The sequence below is a fragment of the Megachile rotundata genome, chromosome 2, assembly GCF_050947335.1.
Source record: "Megachile rotundata isolate GNS110a chromosome 2, iyMegRotu1, whole genome shotgun sequence".
Taxonomy (NCBI): Eukaryota; Metazoa; Arthropoda; class Insecta; order Hymenoptera; family Megachilidae; genus Megachile; species Megachile rotundata.
The window spans coordinates 8,188,678-8,216,569 of record NC_134984.1 but is presented as its reverse complement, the minus strand read 5'-3'; the positions used below and the strand labels follow the sequence as shown (position 1 = coordinate 8,216,569).

General features: G+C 29.7%; 2 protein-coding genes across 3 annotated transcripts in view; both read right to left on the bottom strand.

The window, feature by feature from the left end:
- Positions 1 to 27,892, bottom strand: part of iav (transient receptor potential cation channel subfamily V iav) — a 152,711-nt gene that overhangs the window by 60,117 nt on the left and 64,702 nt on the right. The window lies entirely within an intron of this gene.
- On the bottom strand, positions 19,821 to 24,803 carry LOC105662835 (uncharacterized). The gene is made up of 3 exons (XM_012288363.2): positions 24,445 to 24,803; positions 20,469 to 20,625; positions 19,821 to 20,407 (listed from the first exon to the last, which is right to left on the bottom strand). The coding sequence occupies exons 1-3, from the start codon at positions 24,602 to 24,604 to the stop codon at positions 19,996 to 19,998; spliced, it is 729 nt and encodes a 242-aa protein (XP_012143753.1). The 5' UTR covers positions 24,605 to 24,803; the 3' UTR covers positions 19,821 to 19,995.

Below are 27,892 nucleotides of genomic sequence, written 5' to 3'. Positions count from 1 at the left end.
TTTTCTGGCTAATAAAGACACTCTAATAAAATCCTCATTTTCAAACAAATTTATTAATGTTGTTATGTTTATAGAATTAATAATAAGAGAAAAATCTTAAAGTTGCGTTGTGAGTATAAATACAATTCAGACCAAAATGATTCAAAGAAATTATTAAAAAGAATAACTGAACAACTGAAATATGATTTGTTTAATTAACGATTATAACAATTCATTCATTTTGAGAGTGAAACAAATCCATTTGAATACAAGACCTTTACTTTTTTAGCACTTTAAACATTATTATATAATATACATACATTATTTAATATCACAAATTACGAAAAATTTGTTTATTAGTCTCTATCAATATTTTTAAATTTATTGAAAAGCAAACCCTTAAATATTTCGTAAAAAATGGACTTTCACCACATTCAAAATAAACGGTTCAATTGAATAGTATTGTTCTCATTCAATACTACTAATTGAAATAAAAATTTAATTTAATTTGTTCATCAACCACCGAAAGTTCCATTTTATAATTTGTTCAAGGATTTCATTGCATGCTATAAAAGCTGGCGAACTTTTTGTTGTGCGGGCTCAAATGTTATATCTTTCTTATTTAAATCAGTACCTTTTTCAAAGAAAATATAAACAAAATTATGTTTTATTTATAATTACATAAGAATGTATCAAATTACAGTATAAATGATGACTTAAACGATAATACTTAGAAATAACATATTTAATCATAGTATAACATTTAGAAACAAAAAATGGATAAATTTTCATGGAAAAGTGTATGAGAATTATAAACTATTTCATTAGGCGACCAAAATGTGGAACAGCGCCATCCTGCATGAATCGAATACGATGCACGATTTCGTATGGAGCGTTTTCCGATAATTCGTTTAAGTTTTCTTTTAAAAAGTTGGTATATAATTCACCAGTTAATCTCTCATTTAAAAATACTGGTCGGATAAAATGCTCAACAACTACTCTCGATTGCATAATAGCGCCCGATTCTGCCCAATACTGAACATTCTGAAAATTAAATACTTCGCCTCCAGTGAACTGAGCATCGATAACTGCATATATGTAGAAACCACTGATTAGCAGCACACACTTATCTATATGAACCAAGCACGGAATATCACACGTCAAAAAAAGTCACTATACAAAAATTCTTATATGTTTTTTCACATAATATGGATAATGTTTAATCTACTAAAACTTCTCACTCACTGAATCTGAATCTGTGAAAATTTTATTAATTTGCTCAATAACTCATTTTTCCGTTGCATATTAATAGCTTTGCCTGTTAAATCAGTGCTTTCTTCGTTGAACCGGTGTCAGTCGTAATTTAACTGGATGAAATATAATTTATTTTATAGTTATCGTACAATAATTTGTTTTAGCGTTTTCGTAGTAGCATCGAGACAACAGAAAATAATATGCAGACTGTTTCCAATCTGCAGGTATGAAGAAAGGAGAAAAGTGGAAGGATCTGCATGAAAAAACAGATGAAATGTATATAGTAAAATTTTTTCTTATCTGGTTTCATTCTTAAGAAAATTTAATTCTTAAAATTACATTTTTCAAGTATTTCTAAAATGAGGTTTATAAGACAGAAGATGACAAAAATAAAAAAATTGTTAATTGTACAGCGGATAAATATAAATCAGTAAATATAAGTATTATCAGTTAATATGATTAGTAATTCAAAAAACATACTGTTCCATTAAGAAAAACTGAGGTGACCTTCATATCTTTAAAGTGTCTCCAAAAATTATTATCGCTATATGATGGACCCCTTTGTGCTGTACAATTTTGGTTATACTAAATTTTCTCTGAGCTTTATAAATTTGAAAATATTTAAGGTTAATAGTTAATTGCTCCACCTTGTATACTAGTAAAGCTTCACAAAACTGGGACGTTGTAAATCGTATCTCAAAACAAAGAAGTCCAAAGTCATTTCGTATTTTTGTTAAAACTTTTCAATAAAGTATTTAAAACCCTATATTGATATAATATTCTTTTGATTTCTTTTATTCTTACAAATAGTATGCTAAATAAGTCTTGACAGTAAAAAGCTGGGACTCTGTCTAACGTTCCGAGATAAAAGTTGATTTTGAACAGCGTCCAAGGTGAAGCGTGATAATTTCTCCTTTCACTTTGCAATTTTAGCTTGAATTACCTTTAGCTTCAGTTTCATCGGACAACGATCGCATTGGAGAATCCAATAATCAACAAATGCGAACCGGAAATACTGACCAACCATTGCGAGGGACAACACGATAGCGTTGGTAACATGAGCAACTTTATCTCACTTTGATGCGTTTTGCTCAAAACTTGTGCGTCCAACCCCATTGACCCGTAAACTGATAACACAGGCAAAATTTTGTATTAGGCATTATGAACATTCCGAATAGTCGAAATGAAACTCCGCAATGTGACTATGGAGGTATTCGTAAATTACTAACAAATTCATGATTCAAGCTCAATAATTTATCTTTTCCGTTTTTAATTCAATTTATAGATCTCTTATACCGGCGACAGCTAATTACTTCATATTTAAAGAACTTTGAGCTTGAAAATAATGATCAAGCTTAAATTTTATGGGGGAATTTTTTAAACAAATGATTTGAAGACTTAGAATCGTTTTTGAAAATCGTGATCGATTTTTTTTTATGCCTCATACAGTCGACGGATTTTTATAGAATTCTTTTTTCTTCTTAATATTTTATTATTATTTGATTTTGTTTTAGCATATCATTACTATAATATTAACACTAGCTTTTATTTACAATAATAGCAGCTATGCATTGCACGATGTATTACTAAACAGTTTGATGAAATAACTTTGTGGATGTGTGTCGATTAATTAGTAATATTCGTCAATGACCCTTTGATTGGAAAGCACGGAATTAGTTTGACCAGACCATAAATTAATAGTACACATATCCCAAAAATATCGTGTCACCCAGAAACAAATACAATATTCTTGCACCATTTTGCAATATGCAACTTCCTTTTCGAGAAACACACAATGGGAAATTCTATTTGTTTTCAGGACAAATAGCTTATGTGGAAATGCCTACACCAACATTTAGAAACAAAGGTACACACGTACCTATAAGTGATTTAACCCCTTAACCAATAATTTTCTAGTTTGTGTCATTCAGAGCTAACTGATTATTATTACAATGATAAAACCGTGCTAGCAATAGTATTTACTACAGTTTTCATGTAATTATTTCTCATTTCAGATGTTCTGAAATTGTTTGCTGCAAGCGATAACCAGCCGTTTCGTATTCAAAATATTACTAAAAGTTTCAGTAAGTTTTGAACTGATATGACATGTTTGATATTTTAAGGTTTCTTCATGTCATCCAATCCTGTTAAACCTTCCATTTTTCAAAATCGCCCATTTAATATGCTACAACCTAACACATTTTAGCAATTTTTACTGCTAAATTTTTATTATAATTTTTATCATTTTTTGGCTAATTTTTATGGAATATATATTAATGAAAATATTGCATAATCGTTTTCATTAAATTTAGCTTCATTCGTCCTTCAAATTGATATAGCACATGCTAGTTTTAAATGCTTTCATGACATCAATTTCTGTCAGAAATCGGTCATTATTTCTGTATCTACTAGTCAGCTATTTATATCGATAATATGAGTGAAGGGTTTATGTTCAATTACATTTTGAACTTCAAACTGATGTGTTATAATTTCACAGTACTTCTGCGATATCAAATTTAATTTTCTATTTACAAAATCGGCCATTTTATGTCCAGCAATCTAATAACATCACAGTTACTAGTGATCATAGTTATATTATTATAAGCATATAAAATAATGCAGATTTTTTGGTTATACATAAAAAACAGCAATTTGTACATTCTTACATTTATCAAATTTTATCCAGTATATTATTTAAATAGCTCACAGATAATAAAATAATTTCACTAACATACGCAGCACCAAACCTAACCTCAATGTCACTTGAAAATAGTTCAGAAAAGAAATCCAGTTCAATTTTTCACTTCAATAGCCTCACTTATAGAATTTTATATTATTTCCTTTTGATATATCAACGGGCTTTTTACGATAAAAACTTCAAAACAATAAATCGCGCCCATTACCAGTGACAACATGATAAATGAACTTCACTTCATAAAAATTTCAAGTAACATTAAAGAAGATTTAATGCGGAAACTTTACATAAAATACCAACTAAATTTTATTTTTTTGCCACTAACTTTTTGCAATCCACTCTTGTAGAAGGGATCACAACCGTCAGGCGAAGTTGAGAGGGTCCGATCGTGCGGGCCATGGTGAAATAACCATGGTACGTGGCATTTGCTTGCAGTTTTGAATTAGTTCTATGATGAGACATTAATATATTTCACATATTTCGTTAGTGACAAGACGGTTGTCATCGGTTTGACATTTAATTTACTGATTTAGGAAAGAAGCCATTGAAAAACAGCGGAAAAGTTGGTTCAACAGTTCTGTAAAATTCTTACTGATTCAGAGCTGAAAAGTACGCTTCATACTCAACGGCTACAGAGGGTTGTAAAACCCAAGTTATGAATTTCTATGTTTTAAGAAATTTATATTACCTTGCTGGTTAATGTTTTGTTTGAAAATGTGAAAGTTACTCATAACTCCTTGGAGTTTGCAATCTCTAGACTCTAGACCGTCATCAAGTATGGAACTAAAGTATAATGCACAGTTTAATTTAAAGCACAGTATAATTCAAAGCTTCATAAATGAAGCTAAACTCAGCTGTTTCATAAATACATCTTCTTTATTATATTTTGAAATAAATTAAAATTCCAATCCCATCAAATATATCTTGTATATAGGAATTAAAAAGAGACTATGAACTTAATTATTTATTCTATTTCCAAATAGATAATTAATGAAAAAGTAAATCAACAGAGTATGATTAAGAAACAATATTATTATAACTGACATCATATAAATGACTCGTTTCTTAGCATTAAAAATACGAATTTGCATAATGAAATTGTTAGACTTCATATTGCATAATTATTTACATATCTGTATTTTATATACCACTAATTGAGGATATTTGATGTTAAGTTTATAATAAATTTTATTATAATAAATTTTATAATAAATTTTATTATAAACTTAATATTATATATTTCAAATTGATTTACGTAAATATCTACACAATTTTCTCTGAAACTAGATGAAGACTTACAAAAGCAATTTTAAAGCAAATGTTAATTTTTATTACATTTTTTACATAATACAAATAAATTTGTAAAAATACATTTGCAATTAAATTTCTAAAAATATATTTAGAATAAGGTCATAAGAATGTATTTATATTTATTTTGACAATTGAATTTATTATTAAAAAATGTACAAGTAAAAGTATTTATATTTTTTCGAGTCAATTTATTAAAATTTTAGATGTATTTTATTATATATTTTTTTTCTGAAGAAATTTATTTGGCAGAATTCATAAAATATTATAATATAATTTATTGTGCTTGGTTCTAAAGTGTTAATTATTATAACAAGATGATCAGTTGAAGAATTAAAATAAAATGGGTTATAAGTGCTATGTTTTATAAAATTCCTTTTTCATTATGATAAAAAATAATCACATGAAAGTTCGTCTCAGTAAATATGGGTAGAAATGCTATCATAATTATTGATATTGTTTTCAAGCAACAAGCTTTTAAATATTAATAAATTCAATACCTATGAATTTTATTAATATCAATCAGTACAATATTAATAAATTTGACTAATTTTACTAAATTTTAAATTAATTTTAAATCTTACAGAAAGTTATTTTACTGAAAAATTTAGTTCACCTTTTATACTTTGAATATTATTTATTTCCACTCTTTAATTTTATCTCTTCTTCATTCTTTTTTTATTATTTCCTTTTCGTTTGATTTAAACTTCGCAACAAGTGTCTCCACTACTTCACAGCTTTCAATTACAGAATGAACGATTAAATTATTTCAAGTAAAATTACAATTAATCTATTTCTATCGATTCTACAAGCGTATTATTTGCTCTTGTAAGTTTGCTTTCTATTATACCAAAGATTGAAACTGCTTTCTGACGCGGTTAAGGACTTGGTTAATTCTGGTTACGGTGTGGAAACCCGTAGTAACCACTAACCCATATTCCAATTAATAATGGTGAGCTGAATTAAGGTCAAATTTCACGTTATATAATTGGTTTCCAAAATTAATAACAAGTGCTTGGTCAAATGAAAATAAACATTTTCTTATTAACGTTATTTATTGGACGATATTCATTGTATAAAAAATTTAAGTGATACCATGTTAATTTTCGAACTATTTTAACCAGTTAACTCTGCCGATCTTTTTGCAAAGCACGCACCAGCGTATGTCGCGATAATCAAGCGATGACAAGTTAGCTCTCAAGAATTTATGAATCCATCTCAAATCATTTACACTTTTCATTTGTTTATTTCATTTCGTGCTGACCTCTAAACATTTTAAACATATTACAATTTACGAATATAATTTAGTTTTCGCCAAAATTACAATTTAAATATCAAATTGTAACAAAATTTTACGCATGACGGATGTAGTCGTCATGACACAAAATTCTGCCACACTTCCATGACGGACATAGTCATCAAACACACTTAACTGGTTAAATGTCGTTAAAAAGTATACTATAGAACAATATGACAAGTGATTCTGCAATTTTGACGATTAAAAATTAATTAAAAATTAAACATTCATTTTGACAATTAAGAATATCTAGAAATTTATAATTAAATATAATTAAATTCATAAATTAACTTATATGTCTTAACGAAGATTATAATACATTCTGACAAAAACTTCTTAATGATTCCCGTAATTGAACTTCCACAATTGACTGTTAGAGTTGAAATTGACCATTTCATCTACAATAATCATTATGCGTCAAAATTGTTATAATTGATAAAAACGCACATCATCGAGTGTATAGCAAATATGAGTTGCAACTTTATTGCCGCCATCTTAACTTCACTTCGGTTAGATCTCGTCTCCGTGTCAGATATTGAAAGCAGAACACGATTTTGTAGCTTTCTTTGAAGTCGTCCTTAACAGAAATGTCTGTTCCATCATACACTATGATTAAATTTTGCTTTCAGACCCTTAGTACCAACTCTAAATAAATTTTAAAAATATATGCAATTTTGCAAATTTTGGGTATTGTATGTTAAACATATTTAATATTTTGAGTGAATCTATACATCAGGTTCTCAATAAATCTTGAAGTTGAAATATCAAGTTACATTCCAGAAATAAAGAAACAACGTTGTTTATTGCTCCTGATCAAAAAATGTTAGTAGAAATATTGTCACATTAAAACTTTATTAGCTTAGTGGTATGATAAATCTGATGAGGTTATTCTTAAAATTTGATGATGCATTAATTTACTTTATAATAATATTTCATGGTAAATGAATATATCTTAAAATTGTAATATGACAAGACGAAAATTCCATTTTATATCTTGAACAACACAAAATTCAATAGTTACTAGTAACCCTTAGTATTTAATTGAAAAATGTTACATAATATTACTTACTGTTAAGAGTGAACAAATTGACGGATCCCCATGACAAAATACAATAGAATATATTTGCCATCGATTAAGCATCTTTCTAATAAACAACAGTTATATTACTTCATCTTACAAGGAAACATATCGAACCGCGACACACCGATTTTAATGAAACTTATGTGAAAGATAGTTCTCAAAAAAATATTTGACACGTATTTTTTTTTATCGGCAATCGTTCACATTGAAGGGGTGAAAATAGCCCTCGAAGTTGGGGGTTGAAACCATGTTTTTGGGAATATCTCCGGAACGAAAGAAGATAATTGAATTCTTTTTTTTGTAAATTGTTCGTCTTTAGATAGGAAATTTTTGTGCGTAAAAAAATTTCAAGAAACTTTATTTGTTTAAATAATATTTAAAAAATTCATCATTTTTGTTTAAATTTTTGCACTAAATGTTGATCTATTTTTTTGCAACTTCGTGTACATAAACTATGGACAAAAATAGAGGATACGTGTTTTTGGAATTTGTTGTTTGTTGCAATGTTTATTAGATATATAATTTAACATCACCTCCTGTGAAGAGGGGCAATCATCATTTTTATTAAAAATATCATTATTTTTACAATCCTTTACATTATTTTAGAGATTTTATACCTCTATATATGCCGTTCATTGATTTCTGAACAATTATTGTGAGCGTCACAGGTATGAGCGTGACGCGGTTACAATCATCGCCGTAAGGAACATAGGCTTTTATGGCCAATATTGTTAAAAAATAATTTAATTTATTTTTATTTTCTGAGTTTCTTAAAAAATCCCAATGTTTCCAAAAGTTCTAAATATTTTATTTAGAATGAAGTCTTTACGCCTGTAAAAGTATAAAAGCAGTATTGGCCATAAAAGCCTATGTTCCTTATGACGCGGCGTTAATCATAACCGCGACACGCTCATACCTGTGACACTTGCAATAATTATTCAGAAATCAATTAACGGCATATATAGAGGTATAAAATCTCTAAAATAATGTAAAGGATTGTAAAAATAATGATATTTTTAATAAAAATGATGATTGCCCCTCTTCACAGGAGGTGATGTTAAATTATATATCTAATAAACATTGCAACAAACAACAAATTCCAAAAACACGTATCCTCTATTTTTGTCCATAGTTTACGTACACGAAGTTGCAAAAAAATAGATCAACATTTAGTGCAAAAATTTAAACAAAAATGATGAATTTTTTAAATATTATTTAAACAAATAAAGTTTCTTGGAATTTTTTTACGCACAAAAATTTCCTATCTAAAGACGAACAATTTACAAAAAAAGAATTCAATTATCTTCTTTCGTTCCGGAGATATTCCCAAAAACATGGTTTCAACCCCCAACTTCAAGGGCTATTTTCACCCCTTCAATGTGAACGATTGCCGATAAAAAAAAATACGTGTCAAATATTTTTTTGAGAACTATCTTTCACATAAGTTTCATTAAAATCGGTGTGTCGCGGTTCGATATGTTTCCTTGTTAGTTTACTCAAAATAATGTAAACGTTGATCTCGTATTAAATACAAGCAGATATCTATTATTACAAAATTCCAAAATATCAAAAATCTTCGGTGCACAAATAATACAATCCTTGTATAATTCATCTTCCTGGTAAAAATGCAATCGCAATAAAAATATTTTATTTAATTTTTTTATAATTCTCTAAATCGTCAGTGGAGTAATACACATCTTGCGATTCGTAGTGCTATGAAACTAATATATCTTTAACATAAGCGTACTGTACCAGAAATATTACTTTCTATGAAAGAATGAAACATTTTTTTCTAACTCTTTGCGCTTTTGTTTCCGCTTTTTGAAGCGTGTGTCAACTAGATTGAAATAGTAGAGATGCGGAAAACCAATTGAGAAATGACAGAGTGGAAGAAGCATCGGTCGAGCTGCCATTAAGCGGAACGACAGCTCCGTCCTTTCGCGCTTCCGCTAATCGATCGGTGACCTTATCTTGTCAAGAGTTACCGACACTCATAAATCTTCGGTTTTTCCTGCTACTAAGTTCAAGGGAAAGTACAGTCATGACGGAAAGTAATGAAATTGAAACAATATTCACTACGGACATTTGGGCCTATTGAATTTATGTCTTTGATATGAGATACGTTATCTAGGAGTAATTAAAATTGTATCTAAGAATAAGTTACCTAGAAATGAATGAACTAGGAATAAGTTATCTAGGAATCACTTAATCTGTTGAATCTCTTAACCTCTAACTACAGGGTGGCTCACCACATTTTGCCATCTAGATTTGCGTCATTATTATTACTCATAACAAACAATGTTTCAGATGAAGTTGAATGGTTTTGAGAGGGGCATATGCTGGTGGTATATTTCTTTTTGTAGGTGGACATGTAAAGGACATATGAAGGTCATTAATGTTTTTTTAAATGGAATCATATATTTTTTGTTGCATCAGCTGATACTCCTTCATATTCTTTACAAAAAAGTATTAATCTATTTATGTGAAAAAATCATTAGTTTAGGAGATATTTTAATTTTAATGTCTATTTACAGAAAAGGTTTAATGTGGCGACCATTTGCGTCAGAACACTTTCTGAATCGAGAAATTAATGACTTACTAACATTCCGTAGTGTATAATCTTTCTACATGTGTAGCACTTTTCCCAGCTTCAAAATAAACTGATAACATCTCTATCTTTTCTTCTTTCGAATACTTCATTATGAAGTGATAATTCACCGTATCGTCATATTCACCGTATTAGAGACGTAACAGAGACTAAATTTCACTGTTACTGCGTAACAAAAAAAAAAAGACTCACAATTCGTTTGGTGTCCTCTCAAGGCATGTAGAAAAACATTTCCTGTTCAATTAGGGCAATTCATAATATCGACCAGAAAGTCGCGATTTCCTAACAAGTTAGAATTAAAATATCTCCTAAACTAATGATTTTTTCATAAATAGATTAATACCTTTTTGTAAAGAATATGAAAGAGTATCAGTTGATGTAATAAGAAATATATGATTCCATTTAAAAAAACATTAATGACCTTCATATGTCCTTTACACGTCCACCTACCAAAAAAATATGCCACCAGCATATGCCCCTTTCAAAACCATTCAACTTCATCTGAAACAGTGTTTATTATAAGTAATAATAATGATGCAAATCTAGATGGCAAAATGAGTGAGCCGCCATGTATATAACTTAACCTCTTCATGAATACTCGCACAGCAATGGATGTTGTTTTTAGATTCATCAGCCCAACATAATATAAATATTACAATTGTTTTCATATTCTTTCAAAGTTTATTTACATGAACGTTACAAATTCGAGATGAGTCAAATTTAATTACACGAAACTCAGAATAACTTACGCAGAAATAACTTATCTTATTCTGTTCAATCTCTTAACTCCCTGAATATGACTTAACCGTCTCAGGAATACTCACTGGTTAATGGATATTAGGCTGTTTTTAAATTCATCAGTCGAATGTTACATATGTGGACATTACAATTATTTTCTTGTAGATTAGTTACTGTAGATTCTTTCAGAATTTATTTACATGAATGTTATAGATTTAGGATGAATACAATATTAATCTTTAAAAAAATCATCCCTATGGAAGTTAATTTTTTACTATTTGTTTATATTATAACTTGGAGGGGTAACATGTACACAAGATTGATTTGAATAACACCAGACAATCATTAAGTTTACTTCTAACATTCAGATGCATATATTCCCAATGACTATCAAACGTGGAGATAAAGCTTTAGGAATTAAGAGAATTCACAACAATGCGTTTATAAATAGCAACAACAAAACCAATGCATCGTCAATCGTAGTATTATTAAAAGCAAATATCGAAATATGTTGGATTGTTATTTCAAACAATATTGAAAATGCTTTTTGTTCTTTCCATGTCGTTGACAAACAAAAACATGTACGTACGAGCTTTAGCGAGATGTGAATAAAATATGAAATATAGAAGATGTGTGCGCTAAAACAGCAAGAGAAGCCATAATACAGGGATAAACTGGTGAAAGAAAGAAACTGGATATAATAATAGTACAGATGAGGTAATAAAACGTTCCAGAAATCTTTCGAACCGTTCCCTGCATTGTTAAACACAAATGGAAAACTTTTAATCAACATAAATCGATAACTGAATATTTTTGCTTGTAGATTATAAATTTCTTAACTTTACTGATGAGTAATAATGATAATATTTATACATGAATAATAATAGTACCATTTACGCATGTACATATTTATGCAAAATAAATTAAATTAAATTTCGGTTGAAATTTCATATGATATATAACATTGAATAAAATATTTCAAAGTTGTCTTCAAAATTTCATGAACGAATTTATCCATATCAACAGAGACATGTGTAATAAATGCGAACCTGTTATATTCAGTAATAGTGATTAAATTAAACTAAAATAACTGTAAAATGGAAGCTGTCGTTAACCAAAAAGGAAAACAGTTGACATATGTTTTTGAAACATTAATTAAGTGGAATTATTAATGGATTTAAAAAATCATACATTTGTGCACTCTTTGATAGAGCAACAGGTGTGTAGTAATATACTGCTAAAACGGTAAATCGAAATTTGTAATAGCAAATTTATTTAGATTTTTTCACGAAACAGGAATTAAATTATTTCAAAGTTGTATTTTAATACAACTGAAATCATCTTTCTTGTAAACAAACTTTCTTACAAATATTTGGACGAATTTTCGAATCCAATTTTGTCGAAAACCGAGTGTTGCATGATAAAATTTTATTCCATATTTTCAACTTATTTTTGCAAGTAGAATATTTTTACGGTTGGATCACAAGTTATATGACATCCTGTGTAATATACACCGTAAATACAAATCATAACATTTATTTGACTAACGCTGTAATATACGAAAGAAAACTTATTAAACTTTACATAATGTTAAATTATATTCAGTAATATGATTTAATAAATTTTTATGATTATAATTCTGGTTTATGTAAATGTACAGATTCATTATGTTAAATTAACTTATTTTTCAAGTTACAAAATAAACTTGTGTTATAATTAAGGTGGCATAATAATCATTTTCATGGTTATAATTCTAGTTTATGTAAATATACAAAACTATGTTAAATTAATTTATTTTTCAAACTATATAAGGTATCACATTTGTATTATTAAGGTGGCATAAAATTCGGTAAAGAAAGAAATTTTAAAGTAAAGAAAGGTTAACCTTAATAATCTTAAACAAATAGCAAGGACACAAAAGTATAACTTGAAGATAACAATAGTACGCCACCTTGTGAGTTAAAAATGTAACATCACGTCGCACTGCGTGACCCATCGATGGCCCACGATGTAATTGCATTATGCACGATAATTATGCATTGGTTGATGGTATCCCAAAGAATTTGAAAGTCGTGTTTTTTTTACGCAATATAACCACAACCTTAAGGAAACATGGGCCACATATGATCCACATGGCACTCAACATATTAAATACAATTACAATGGTGCACCTAATCAAATCTAGCGTTTTTCATAAATATTAATTTTAGTTCACCGAAGCAATCACATATTTTCTATTTTATTTCGAAATTAAGGCGACTAAACGTTCTGTCTTGGACGTGCATCACGATATTATCGAACCGTTCAATTTCACCGAAGGATTTAGGGGTTGCATCGGCCGTAACAAGATATCCGGTGTTTAGAGAAGCGGTTTAGTTTCAGCAATTGCCGGACTGAGCTTATGTCAGTGCAACTATAGCTTACAAATCTGAATTAGGTTCTTGAATAGTAGACATTCGATTCATACCTGCTTGTACTATCTCACTCATTTACCTGCTCTCTCGGTCTCTGAGGATTATACCTCGTTAGGCTTGTGAATCTAAACTATGCGGGTTTGCATCTCGAGGGTAGATGAGCCACAATTATGTTCGCTTCATGTGGCTATAATTAGAAGTCTAGGCACGATGCTTTCGTGCCGACGAATCTGAAATATTTGCTCGTTAGGTGAGTGGAAATGTAAGCAAATTGTTATTCATTGAAGATAATTATTTTAAACCTCATAACAAATCATTCTTCATCAATCACGAGAGGGTGGAGAGAAAGATACGACCTTCGCAGGAAATTGTTATACAGATTTTTGGATACTGATTTTATGAAGATAGAAAATAATTTGTTATGTCTAATATTATGTTAATTTCTAGAATGAATTTTCTATACTGATACATTCTCAGCATAGTATGAATCTATTTAGTGATAAGTCACCATGTTGTGATAAATCATAAAAAATGATATGTTAAATTATATTCATAACTAAATTAATAAGAATTACATATGTTGGTCTATTGAACTAATCTTGACCAAATAAGGGTTAAGAATTAAATAAAAAACACGAGTATTCATACGAGTTTTTAATAGGGTTAGTAACGATTAATGTCTGTATAGATTTTCTATACTCCGATATAGAATAAAAAATTATCTATTGAATTATATTCACAAGTTTATGAAAATTAAGTTTGACACTCCACTGAGAATTCCTTTTTCGGACAAAAGTCAGGAGTTAAAATACAAGCAATTTAGGAGTTAAATTGAAAAGAAGTTGAAGAAAATGTCGAAGTAAAACAAGAACAAAAGAAATTGAATACGGAAGCGATGTAAAATGAAGTACTGCATCGATCTGCAGTCAAATTTCGTGCGAAATTAATCTCAGGCGCAACGATGGCTTATTGCCAAGTGAACGGCAGCAGTTATGGAGGACAAGAAATCTGGTGGTGAGAGTTCGAAAGCCTTTGAGGAATTACGCCCCTGTACGTGTACCTTCAACAGAAAGTTGGAGACAAAAGAGAATGCTGATGGACAGTAATTACGCTACGGAATGCAGACGCTTTTACGTGGATACTGGTCCGATAAAGAAAATACGTTTTCGACACGCTGCTTCGTGCCAGATAATGTCATTCATTTCCACCCTTATTATGTACAATTAAATCCACCCTGCTGCTATTGTGTCCCTTTTGCTGCTCGAAATTAAAATGTTACTTCATATTATGAAAGGGCTGTTTATAAAAAACTTGTTGAAATAACACTTTCCTTTCTTATACGCAAGTATTTATTAATAAAATTTTTGTATTTATTCAGTGTTTCTATTAATATTTATTTATTCTTGTATTTATTTAGTATTCTGTTTGTATCCTCAAGTATTCTGTTAGTCTATTAGTGTTCTGGTAGTATCCTTAAGTATTCTGCTAGTCTATATGTAGTTTTTTAGTTAGATAGTTTAATACGTTAAACTACGTTGAAATACGTTAAAATACGTTAAACAGTTTTGTCAAAAATTTAGTGTATGAAACATTCAGTGTCGCAATTCATTATTAAAATGCATTCCTAGACACTCCATCAAGAGTCACAATATTTTCTAACCACGAAAAAATGTGAAGAATATAAAGAACCACCTTCTACATTTTTCGAAACACTTTTCTGAAATCTGCACTTTAAATGTAACTTATTACGAATCAGAAAGAAAATTGTTGCGTTCAAATCAAACATTTGCGACAATAAATCGAAGCTATTGATATAAAGGTACATTTACTGACACTTTTCACAACACTTTGCAGGAAACACCACTTCAAACGAGAAGAAATCAATAACTATTTTATACTAATTTAGAACAGTCCTTAGAACCTCTTCCATTTCAAGCAAAATTGAGTCTGAAGTAACAGAATTTCCTGCCCGAGAAAGCAACCACCCATTCCCTTTCCCGATTTGCATAAATTCCCAAACCCCAAGTAAAATAGCGGTAATTCTCTCTAAGATAAATTTCAACGAGGCTAACGGGAATGACAAAATATCCCCGACAATGCTGAAACATGTCGGATGCAACGCAATTTCCTGGAATGTGGTTAACATTTTCAAGACATAGTGCGCAATTATTTCTCTGATCGGTAGACTTGGCAATCGAATGATTTTGTAGTTGGCAGTCGGTATTACTATGATGCGTTGAATAAATGTACCACTTATATTTTTAAAGATCTCAGCTCATAAATACTAATTCACAGCGTATAAACAATAAATTGTGTAAAAGAAAATGGACGTAGTATAAATATTAAGCTGACAAGTTTTACATAAAATCGAATTTTCAGGTGGTTTATAAATATATTAATTTTATATGTTTCCTTTATTTTGGCATCGATGAAGCTTCAAACATAATATTTTCCTACTTTCATACATAAAAAATAATAAAGCAATTTTTATGAAATGATTGATGTATTTATAGAACTATTGAAAATTAGTTTTCATGAAAATCAGCTGAATATTTATGTTGATACGCCAGTCTTTTATTACAATTTAGCACGAAATAGTTTTTAAAGAATGACCATAATTTTCAGAAAATTCAGATTAATCAAAATAAATGAGTTAGAATATTTATGCAACGCAGTGTATTCTCACTTCAGCATTTACGTTTTCTTTCTTTGTCATCGTGGGACTAACAAAACATTTGAACATTTCTATGAGCTATTTTTACTATTGACATTCGTCGACCCAGTAGAGGGACTTCTTTGTAGTCAGAACTATCCAGAACTACAATACATGAAGCTAACATCGGTATAAACACGGATATTGTCCTAAAACAAAAGTAGAAGGGGACTATATTGCCAGCAAACTAAAATCTCCTGCGGTTGAGAAAGATGCACAGGATATCACTTCATTTCAATGATGGATCACCAATCGTTGAAATGGCTAGACAATCCAATACGAGTGGAGTTCCGAGAACAGCATTGTAGATACCTTGCCGTGGCTATATCAGACCAGTGAAGTACATAAGCCGATCAAGTGCCAATGGTACCGCAATCTCATGGAAGGCATGCGGAAACGTGCGACCATCAATCCGGAATTCTACATTAGGAATTGGTGGCTCTATTGATATATAATGTACACCCTGAATTTCAACAATAGACCGAACGATGAATAGAAGTTGCAGGCGAAGGGTGAAGACGAATATTAAAGGAAATTCTGTGATACGAAAACTCGATATCGTCCTGACACAATTGTCATGCTAATACTTTTGGTCAGACATGCGGAAGATGCGGAATATCTAATGAGTTGTAAAAATTGCTAAAGCACATTTAATAGTACACTCGAAAATGATGCATGCCACATAAATAGGACTATATCATGCAAATACATCTGAAACTTATGTTATGTTATGTTTTATATGCATTCGAGTTATCAACGATAATGAACTCAATTCATTTGTAATAGAAGTTCATTTGTAATAGTGTTCAACTGTAATAACTGTTGGAATATTGTGCCATCAAACGCAGACACTTTTCCTTAGAGTGTAAGTCGAGAGAAACGTTTAACTATATGTTCAGAAACATGATAAGTCAATGTATCACGAAATCTTAAACTCAGTATGTATCAGAAATCGCTCTGCCTATACTAGCCGTTGAATACTATTAAAATACACTACGAAACTAAAATACTATTAAATTAACTCTTTGAAGTCGAAACATTTAAGAAATAAGTTTTGTCGGAAGTCCCAGACTTTGATAGCAAAGTATTAAAAATGTCCTGCAGACTATACTGAACCAGTTAGTATGAGAATTGCCGTAAAAGTCTTAGTAACCCAAATAATCCCCAAAACGAATATGTACCCAGATTAGAAGGTTCGATTGGTAACCTGGCACCGTCTCATATGCCGACGTCCTTTACTAAGGACATTCAACGACCGATACGGCCACTGATTCTGAGCCATTAATCAAAACATCAGGTCTGAAATTGTGAACGACATCACAATTAGTTCAGGACAAGAGAACCTAGGACCTGGCGATTCTATACGATCACAAAAAAGGGCATCAAGTATGCCTGACTTACGAAATTTGAGCAGCATCTGGAACGTCAGCAACCCGCCTTAGAGGGAGGTTCCTATCAAATTGTCAGTACACAAAGAACAGAGCGGAGTTCGAAATAAGTCACATAAAAGAAATACGAGTCCTACCGCTTTTACTATTATACGATCTTCCATTCTCTAACAAGGTTGTAGAAATGAGACACATTTGTAAAGAGAATATTAGAGAGAGGGAGAAGTGACATCTACCGGATAAGTTTGAGTGGTGGGCCACTAGATGTCTCGGGAGATGTGTTGCTCGCTAGTGGTCCACCGGGTTTGAGAATATAGTAGAATTTAGTATATGATATAGTGAAACTTAATATGTAATGTAGTGGAACTTATTGTTAGTATATTTTCTATCTTATTCAAACATATTTATAGAGAGTGTCCCACGCAAGTGGAACAAATTGTGATCGAAAGATCCTCCTTTGTAATCAAAACACTTATTCATTCGCTTCTTCATGTTGCGCAACACATCACTTGTGTCGCTTTCTATATCTTTGGACATTTCCTGTCGAATACCTCGTTTGAGCTCCTCAATATTAGTAATGGGGTAAATGCACCTTCTCTTTTAGATATCCGCATAAAAATGTCGAGGGATGTGAAATGCGGTGATCGCGGTATCCATAAGATCGGCCCTCGAGTACGAATCCATTCCGCTCCATAAGTTTTATTTAAACGTCTGGGAATTATCTGGGAACTGTGCACTCATGTTATGCTGTTATCATAGTAATCTCGGGTATCAAATAAGAGAACTAGCAGGTCCAAACAGTTTAGGTACCTTTGACCTGTCGATGTTCCGTTAAAGAAACATGGTCCAATGACACATTTATTAAAAATTCCACACCAAACATTTACACTGCACCGTATTTGATAATGTTTCTCCTAAGGCGTGGATTTTCGATAGATCATGTACGTTCATTATGTTGATTGAACATCCCATTGTTTGTGAATCTCGCTTTGCCTGTTCACAAAATTTTCATTTTCTTGAATATGCCGCAAAAAATATCGGCAACAGTTCATTCTTCGGACTTCTTCCCCAGGCTGCAATAATTGCCTAATGGAAAACCGATAGGGATAAAAGTTATGTATTCTCAGAATGCGTTGAACAGAGGATTTGGAAATTCCACATTCTCGAGCCAGATCTCTCACGGACACATGTGGATTTAATTCGATGTTCGCCAGCACTGCTATCACATTACGCTCAATTTTCAACGATTGCTTTCGGCACGTCTCGCTTTGGTTTGTAGAAGGAGCCGTATTGGCGTTAACTGGACTCCAGTTTATAAAAATACGAACACAAGGGCTGTCGCCAATTGGAATATGTCTCTCGATACAACCTTGCAGCCTCTGTACCATTTCAGTTGCATTAGCTGAACAAAATGAACATATCAACTGCTTCACTATTCACCAATATCAGAATTTCGAAACACTGGGTCGTCAAACAATCGCACACTGCTAGTAAATAGGTACTGATTTGTATGTTACTATGATTGTATAAGCAGCGCTTCATGTTTACAAACATCATAATGGAACATAACGTAGGTACTCCAGAACACTTGCGGAGTGACTGAAACAATTCAGAGAATGTTTAGCTGCCATAACTTCGTAACAAATAAATCTAGGGCATAAGTGGGTTAATACTTTTATGTAGAGTAGAAGAAACTGTATCGATTAATGCAGTCATAACATAGGTTTTATAGGACTCGTAATAAATCTTACGAGCGAGTATGTTAATTTTGTCGAGATAGAGATGTATCAGAAATAAATGTACATATAAGCTAGTTTAGGTACCATCCCTTATTTATTTATTTTCTTTTTTAATTTCACTTCAAAAACTGGCGGTCATCATTTACGCCTGTAAATCTAGTGTTAAGGTTATTTTCAAACCTCGTCGTTTTAACTGGACGCAGCGTCTGCATGCAGATGAGATTTACTATGTCTGACGCGTGCATGCAGACGTAGCGTCCACACAAAGGTAATGTTCAATAAGCGTGTGACGTATTCATTTAGGATGATGTCGCTCACCAAACGAGAAGATTCAATATTGAAAGTGAAATGAATTTTTTAAATATATCACAGTTTATCATCGCTATTAGAAAGTGAAGACTCATTTAACCCTATGTCGTTCATAATATGTATAGCTCGTTTAACATTTATTAGTAAAAAAGAAATAAATGTTGCGCGTATACAAAGATCGAGATAATTATGATTGTTCCACTGTATTAATAACAAATCATGATTAAATAATGAAGGAAAATATAGACAATTCCGGTTTTATAAAACAACAAGTCGATTTTATTTCAAATCCAATTAGAAATAATTTACAAGAAGGTCATTTACAAAAGTGAAATTTCCAATTTCAATAAAAAAATTATTCTTGATATCAAGGCAAGTCCATTTTTAAAAAATACTATTATATTATTTTTTGTAATATTATAATATTATTTTTCAACAACGCAATGTTATAATAGTTCGCAAATTCATTATATTAATGTAGCGATTTTTTTTCTAATACATTGATTATTCGTAACACTTCCAGTTTTGCTTCTGCGATTAAATCAGGTGGAAATGTTTTGACCGTCGTTGCCATACTTTTGAAGAACGATGTGACTGGATCCGAATCTTCTATTATCGTTCTATTAATATTTTCTATGATTTTCTCTATTTCGAGAACTCTGTATTCCAATACTTCTACGATTTTATCGATTTCGTATTTGTGTCTTTTCGTTGTACTGCTGTTAACTGTTTCTAATCTTCTTTTTCTCGAGGGTATTATATAACCTTGAGAATCTGTTTCGGTAAATGAATCAATCGACGTTTCTACCAATGCTTCTATCAATGTATGCTCGCTGTCTATATTACTCGTAATTTCAGAAGTCTCTTGTGAATCTTCCATGTTACTGTGAACACAATAAAATGAAGTGAATTTTGGAATTTGTAGAATTTTACAGAAATACTTACCTTCTTTCAGAAAATACTATATCTAAGAAGCTTAAATGTTGTAATAACGGCCATTTTGATTTTGGTTTCGCTGCCGACCCTATTCCATATTTATTGCCACGTTTTATTTTCATGAAGGTATCTCTTATATTTCTCCATCTTTTTTTGCAGTCAGTAGCTGAAATAAATATACTTTTTGTAAATGTCATTACTAAAGAAATATAGAGATATCGTATGAATATATAGGTACTGTTATAAGTGATTTACTTACAAATAAACAGTTATTGGTTCAATACCGATTTAGCTTAACTTAATATTTCTGACTTGAAATAAAATTGCAAATGACCTTGTAATAAAATAAAATTTTCCGTATTGAATTGCATCTTTGTATTACAAGTATAAAAGATATCTCTTTATTTCATTAATCAACGCTAATTACAATTTTATAATTATTCTTATAGCAATGAATACGAAATATACTTCAAAAATCTTTATATTCGTTGGAAAAGACAAAATTATTTCAACAGATAGAAATACGTGTAACTAAATTTTATCTAAAAAATCAAGTTCTGTACAAAATGTTCATGCCAGTCAAATTGATCATTGTTAAAGTTTCTAATTTCATTGAAAATAGGATATGGTGCAGTTTACGTGACACTAGACTCCAGTAACTAGAGAGTAGTTTAATTCATCATTTTACTCGTTTTGGAAGCGTTTGAGAAATACGAGCCTTTGAATTTAACGATTTTGGCCCATTTTCATGGAAATGGATTGTACGTCTAAATTTCCATCTCGTACACCACTTGTCTCATTAACTGACCTGTTTTCTAGTTTTAATTAGGAAGGAACAAATTGTTATTAAGTTGGAAAGTGGTTTTTGCAATATTGGATATTACAAACAGATGTTCACATGTTATACAAGAAAATAATAAATAGATGTTTGTACACTATACAAGAAAACGTTAAACAGATGTTGACATACTTTTCCAAAAAAAATATAAACAGATGTTTACACATTGTAGAAGAAAATGATAAAAAGATGTTCATATACTGTATGAGAAAAATATAAACAGATGTTTACACGCTATACAAAAAAATTGTAAATAAATGTTTATAACAATATAACAGTATAACTATAACAAATGTTCACAATGTTCACAATCATAAACAGATACTTATCCGTTTGAGTCTCATCTGAAGATCGCGTATTTAACCAGTTAACTGTGGCGATCTTTTTGCAAAACGCACACCAGTGTGTGTCGCGATAATGAAGCGATGACGAGTTAGCTCTCAAGAATTTATGAATCCATCCTAAATCATTTACATTTTATATTTGTTTATTTCATTTCGTGTTGACGTCTAAACATTTTAAACATATTACAATGTACGAATATAATTTAGTTTTCGCCAAAATTACAATTTGAATATCAAATTGTAACAAAATTTTACGCATAACGGATATAGTCGTCATGACACAAAATTCTCCAACATCTCCATGACGGATATAGTCGTCAAACACACGTAACTGGTTAAAAGTCCTAAAAAATGACTAAAATATTTCTTAAGCTTTTTTCTATAAAAAAGCTGATTCCCATTCTTGTGCGGCTTGTGTTAACGTCGTAGTAAACTGTTAGAGACAACGTTCTGTATCAAGTAAACGGATCACAAGGTCCGTTATTATGGTCGGTTAACCCAGTGATGGGCAGATCAAATACACGCCGAAGAACTCATCAGCACTGATGTGTATCAAACATACAACGAAGATGGTCGATGGAGATTTCACATTTAAAAATCAAAGAACTTAAAATTATTGACATGTGATAATATGAAAGTTTGGAAATTCAGAAATCTAACAGGGTAGAAAAGTTGTTACCTAGAAAATTGGAAAGTTTTAGAACATACAAATTTCAAGTTTTCAAACTCACGAATTAAACGATTTGAAAATTTGAGAAATTGTAGGTTTAAAAATATAGAAATTGTTTTCAAGTGTTCAAATTGTTAAATTTCAGAATCTTTTGATTATAAATTGTTGCGGTATTGAGCTTTTAATTTAAGAAATTATGATATTCAGGAATATTAAAAATTCTAAGAATTGAAAGTTTCAAAATATAAAAATTTCAAGTTTTTAAATATATAAATTTCCTAACTGCAAAATCTTTTAATTAAAAATATTCAATTTTTAGTTTAAAAAATTTTACGAAATTCCAAAATTTCTAATTTTAAAACTGTAATTTTAAGATATAGGAGTGTCAAAATTTTAGTTTCAGATATTTTGAGATTTAGGAATATTAGATGCTTCAAATTTTAGGAATTAAGAAATTAAACTGCATATTGGTCGTGTTGTTCAATTTCCTTAATAATCACAGACATCAGAATATTCGATGCACAGAATTCGCACACAAAAATATTTTTTCAGCGCATAAACATAAAGTCGTCCGTTAAAGAGAAAACTGAATCAACATCTTATGTTATAAATGCATTTTTAATTTTGAAACTTGTATAAGCTATTATATAATATACTTAAATACTGTTAATATACATAACATTGTTATGTATCCTATTATACATAAGAACTATGTATGTTTTCACGTGAAAAATTAGAACAAAAAAAGTTATAAGAAAGTTTCAAAAATTTTTGTTGGATTCGAACCCTGGCTGGTTAGATTTGCTATTTTGTACCTAAATACTGACGTCATTGCACACCTTTTTGCACAACTACTACATAATTGCATTATCTTAAAATTTGCATAAATTTTAGAACTAAAATATCTCAAAAACTATTTTGGAAAAACTTATGAGTGTGATATAATATCACATGCGTATTACCACTTAAAAACATTGTTATTCCATACACGATTTTTACATCCATTCCTTTCTGTTATGAAAAGCGAAAAATGAATTCAAAACAAATATTTATCAATAGTTATAATAGATAATCACGCAATCTATTCATCATTAACTTGATAGTTCATTCTGTTGTTAATAAGAATCGCACAAGAATAGAACTAAGCTATTTTATAGAGAAAACCTTAAGAAACATTCTACTTTATTGGAATTTTTATAAATGTAACCTTGAAATAGAATTTTGCAAGACGGAAAGTTTATTTATAATTTTGAACACTGCAGAAGTTGTTTTTGAATAAAAATTTATTCAAAGGGAACCAATCTTCTAACTTAAAATAAAATAGAAAAGTGTTTCGACACAATAAATAGCATGAAAGATAAAAGATCGAATGCCCATTTTCATAAAAATGAAAGAAATCATCATATTCAAAGACCTGTATTTCTCAAATAGATTAGATCGCGTAAAAAGATTAATTAAAAATCTAATTTTGCGTGAAATATATTATCCGAGTTTTAAACGAAATTTGAGTAGTCGAAGGAGAAAAGTAATGATTTTGTGTTGTATGACTCGAAAACAATTTTCAATTAGAATATGTAGAGAAAGAAGTTGAGGACACATTTAAAATCTAAAATTCAAATTTTCAAATATTTTATTCTGTTATTGTAGTACTACCAAAAATTCGTGGTTTAACGATTACTGAAGACGTGTTTAAATAATATGTGTTATGATGAATAACTGAACAAGTACATTATTTCTGAACAACACAATTACAAAATTTGTATATTGCCATAATTCTCTGATTTAATCAAGGTAACATATTATTTGTATATATATATATATATATATATATATATATATATATATATATATATATATATATATGTGTATACATATACATATGTACACATGTATGTTTCTATTTTAAAAGAATTGTAAATTTAACGTAAACTCATAATATAAACAAGTTTGTATTGCAATATAAAAATATTTATAATAAGTAAATTTACATTACAATATGAATTTAATACAATTTTAATATATCACAAGGTTCAATAGCATAAACGTTGTCTCCAAAGTATAACTTAAACACTAGTTTTCTATATCATTAAAAACTTATATTAACAAAAATAAATATAATAACATAATACTTACGTGATCTGCCCAATTTAGTCGAAATTTCCCTCCAAACATTTTCTTTAACTAAATAATTCTTATAATCTTTATCACTGATGTCATAGAGAACGGGGTAATTTCTTATGCATTCAATTAACATTTCGTCCTCTTCGGAGGAAAATTGAAATTTTCCTGACATCTTTATTAATATTTATTTAAAGCTTTATGCAATACGATCCGCAATGCGTTCGCGTCCGGAATGCTACTGAACGCGGGATTTTCTATACGCGTTCGACGCACGCGTCTGACGTAAGCGTCAGACGCAGTTATACTGATACAATGGATAGCAATGCTTTTGTTTTACTAAAAGCGGTTTTCAAACGTTGCGACCGCGTCAAACGCACGCGTCTGACGGGCGCCTGCAGCCGACGACGCGTCGCGACGCAGTCTAGACGCAAACGCAGTGCGATCCGATCAATAAACGCGTCAATCAAGTTTTCCTCTGGTGAACATGAAAAATTATTAGAATTTATACACACTCCATCAAAACGAAAACACATGTGTTACATTTAATTTCCCAAAAAAAAACGTATATTTTTCAAATTATAGAAAATAGTAGTATATTAATTGTTCTTAAGTTCGATATATTAATTCTGTCTTTCCAATATCTTCACTTCTTCAGCATCATGTAGTACTTAAAATATTTAACACGTATTTCTTTATTGTCATTTATTGGAATAAATGTAGCATTTGGCACTGTTTTGTTTATTACCATTGCCCCACTTCAATATATTAAATCTATAATATTAGTAGTTCTTTAACACTAAAACTACCAAACCGATCAAATGACCACTCCACAAATTTCGTATTACAAAGTACACATTTTGTTAAAATACATTCTTTGAAATCAGCTTTGATTTTCATTAAGATAAGGAATAAATGGGTGTACTAATTTATGTTTCGTTATTTGTTTATTTATTCTTTAACTTCATATTTAATTTCAAATTTAGTACACATTATATGTCGGTAGGTTTAGTATTAAATTCCTAGTCCTTCCAATGTCTCGCCTTATTCAGCATAATGATGTATTTTAAATACTTAACACGTATTTCTTTGTTGTCGACAATTAGAATAAATATATCATTTGTAATCATTGCGCTATTTGTGATCATTGTCACAATAATTGTAATGTATTAATTCCATACGTTGATTCTATGTAGTAATTAATGTATTAGTATATTTTTATTCTGTAATATTAATAGTTATTTACGTTCAATATTAATTCTTATTTCATTGCCTATTAATTTACAATTTTTAACCTTACTGTGAAATCTGATATTTTCCATGTACTTAAAAATTGTGCTTAGTATATAATTACATGGAATTAACTATTTATTGTATTTGATAACAGCATGGGCCAATTTATTATATCATACACATATAATATATTATATCATATATATCGTATAATTTATTATATCATACACTCTGTTGGATTTATAATTTTATGATTTACTACTTACAGAGTAGATCAAAGCTTAGGTCCATGCTGGATTAGGAGCCTACCTACACAAATTGCAATGAAAATAATACATTTCTCACTATAAATATAAAATAAAGTAAGACAAAATAAATTTGTCAGAGTTATATTTATTTTACTTTATTTATTTAATAAACATAATAATTACAGTGGCTAATTAGCTGTATTAAACGAACGAAAATATTTGTGGTACAAATTTAGGAGATCATAAAAATTCAATTAACATTAAATCTACCGGTGCATAATACATATTTACTTTGAAATTGAAAAGGAAGTTGAAGAATAAATAAACAAACTCGAAAATCGACACTTTCAAGGAAAGCATTTAAAGGGATGTAACCTGAAATAAAAAGTTTGCGAAGAGCTCATTTAACTCTTTGGTAGTTTTAGAATCAAGAGTAAAATTCAGTATCTTTTTCTTTCTTGAAAAGTCTTAAATTACTTCATAAGTACATAATTAATTCGCAGTAACTAATTCACAAGTAGTATAGATATTGAAAACCCTTTAGACACACTCATCTAATACAATTTTAATTTTATTTATTAATTCACATATACTTGTTATATATATTAAATTCATTTTTATTAATTTTACTTTATAATGAATTTAATTAACAAGTTATCATTAATTAATTTGTTCAATTATAAAAAATTAATAAATTGTAGAACTTTTTACCTTTCATATAATAGTTTCTTGATTAATATTATTTACGAGGAAGTAATAATTAATAATAATTCAAAATGTTACTTATTTACTTATTCTTTTAAGAGATATAGTAACTGGAAATTATTTAAATATGATTATAAATTATTATCTAATTATAAATTTATTCATCGAAAATTATAAAAAAAAATAGAATTAGACCTCATTATTTTATGAACAATAATTTTCAATTAATATTAATTTCAATTATACTTAATATTTTATGATTAGCTTTACTTGTTCATTAATCGTATTGAATAATTTAATAATAAGCTAGTATTTAAAGTATTTGAAAAGCCCTTAAGTTTATTAATTTAAAAAATTTCACAATTTTTACCTACAAGCCATTATGAGCCTCACTATTATAGTGAAGGATCCATCGAAACACAAATTTAGCGCTTATTACGTAACAAATATTTTTAATACGTATAAGAATTATATGTAACTATATGTAAGAATTTCAACGACAACTTTAAATATGCTTAAATTGAATCACATCAGAAATGTAAATATACCACCTTTGATCGGGTGATCTTTATTAATAGTATACAGTATAATCACTTGCAATCAAAAAATATTTTGATTGATGACGAATCTTATAATTAGTATATAATAGTATTAATAGTTAAACCGAAGAATTCCTTGTATACTTAATTCAACTTTATTGTACCCCAATTGTGGTATAACATAATGTATAAAATTTAGTCTATGCTCTTATCAAACACTATAAATAATTACTTCCATACAAGTCACATGCCAAGCACTGTTTAAAAGTATAAAATAAATGTCAGATTTAACAGTAAGAGAATTAATAAATTAATAGGACACCATGCTCGCACAATCCAAATTTAGGTAGTTTTATTTAATATAAAAAATAAAAATTAATATATTGAATTTCAAGAGCAATTAATAATATAAAACTAAAATGCTTTAATATTATAAAATTAATGCATTTAAACTAATGGGGCAGTGATCCTAAATATTGCAGTGACTACAAATAATGTATTTATTCCTATTGTCAACAGTAAAGAAATACGCGTTAAATATTCCAAGTACATGCTACATAATACTGAACGAGTCAAGGTCGAACTGTATCATAATATTTCTCGTAAATACTGCTTCTTTCCTTCCTTCAAGTTGTTTCCCCTCGAGCAAATGCAATTATAGAAGATGTTCTTCAAACGACCGTGAATGGTCAGACATGAATGCAGGCAAAAATTTTACGCGATAACTATCATGTATTG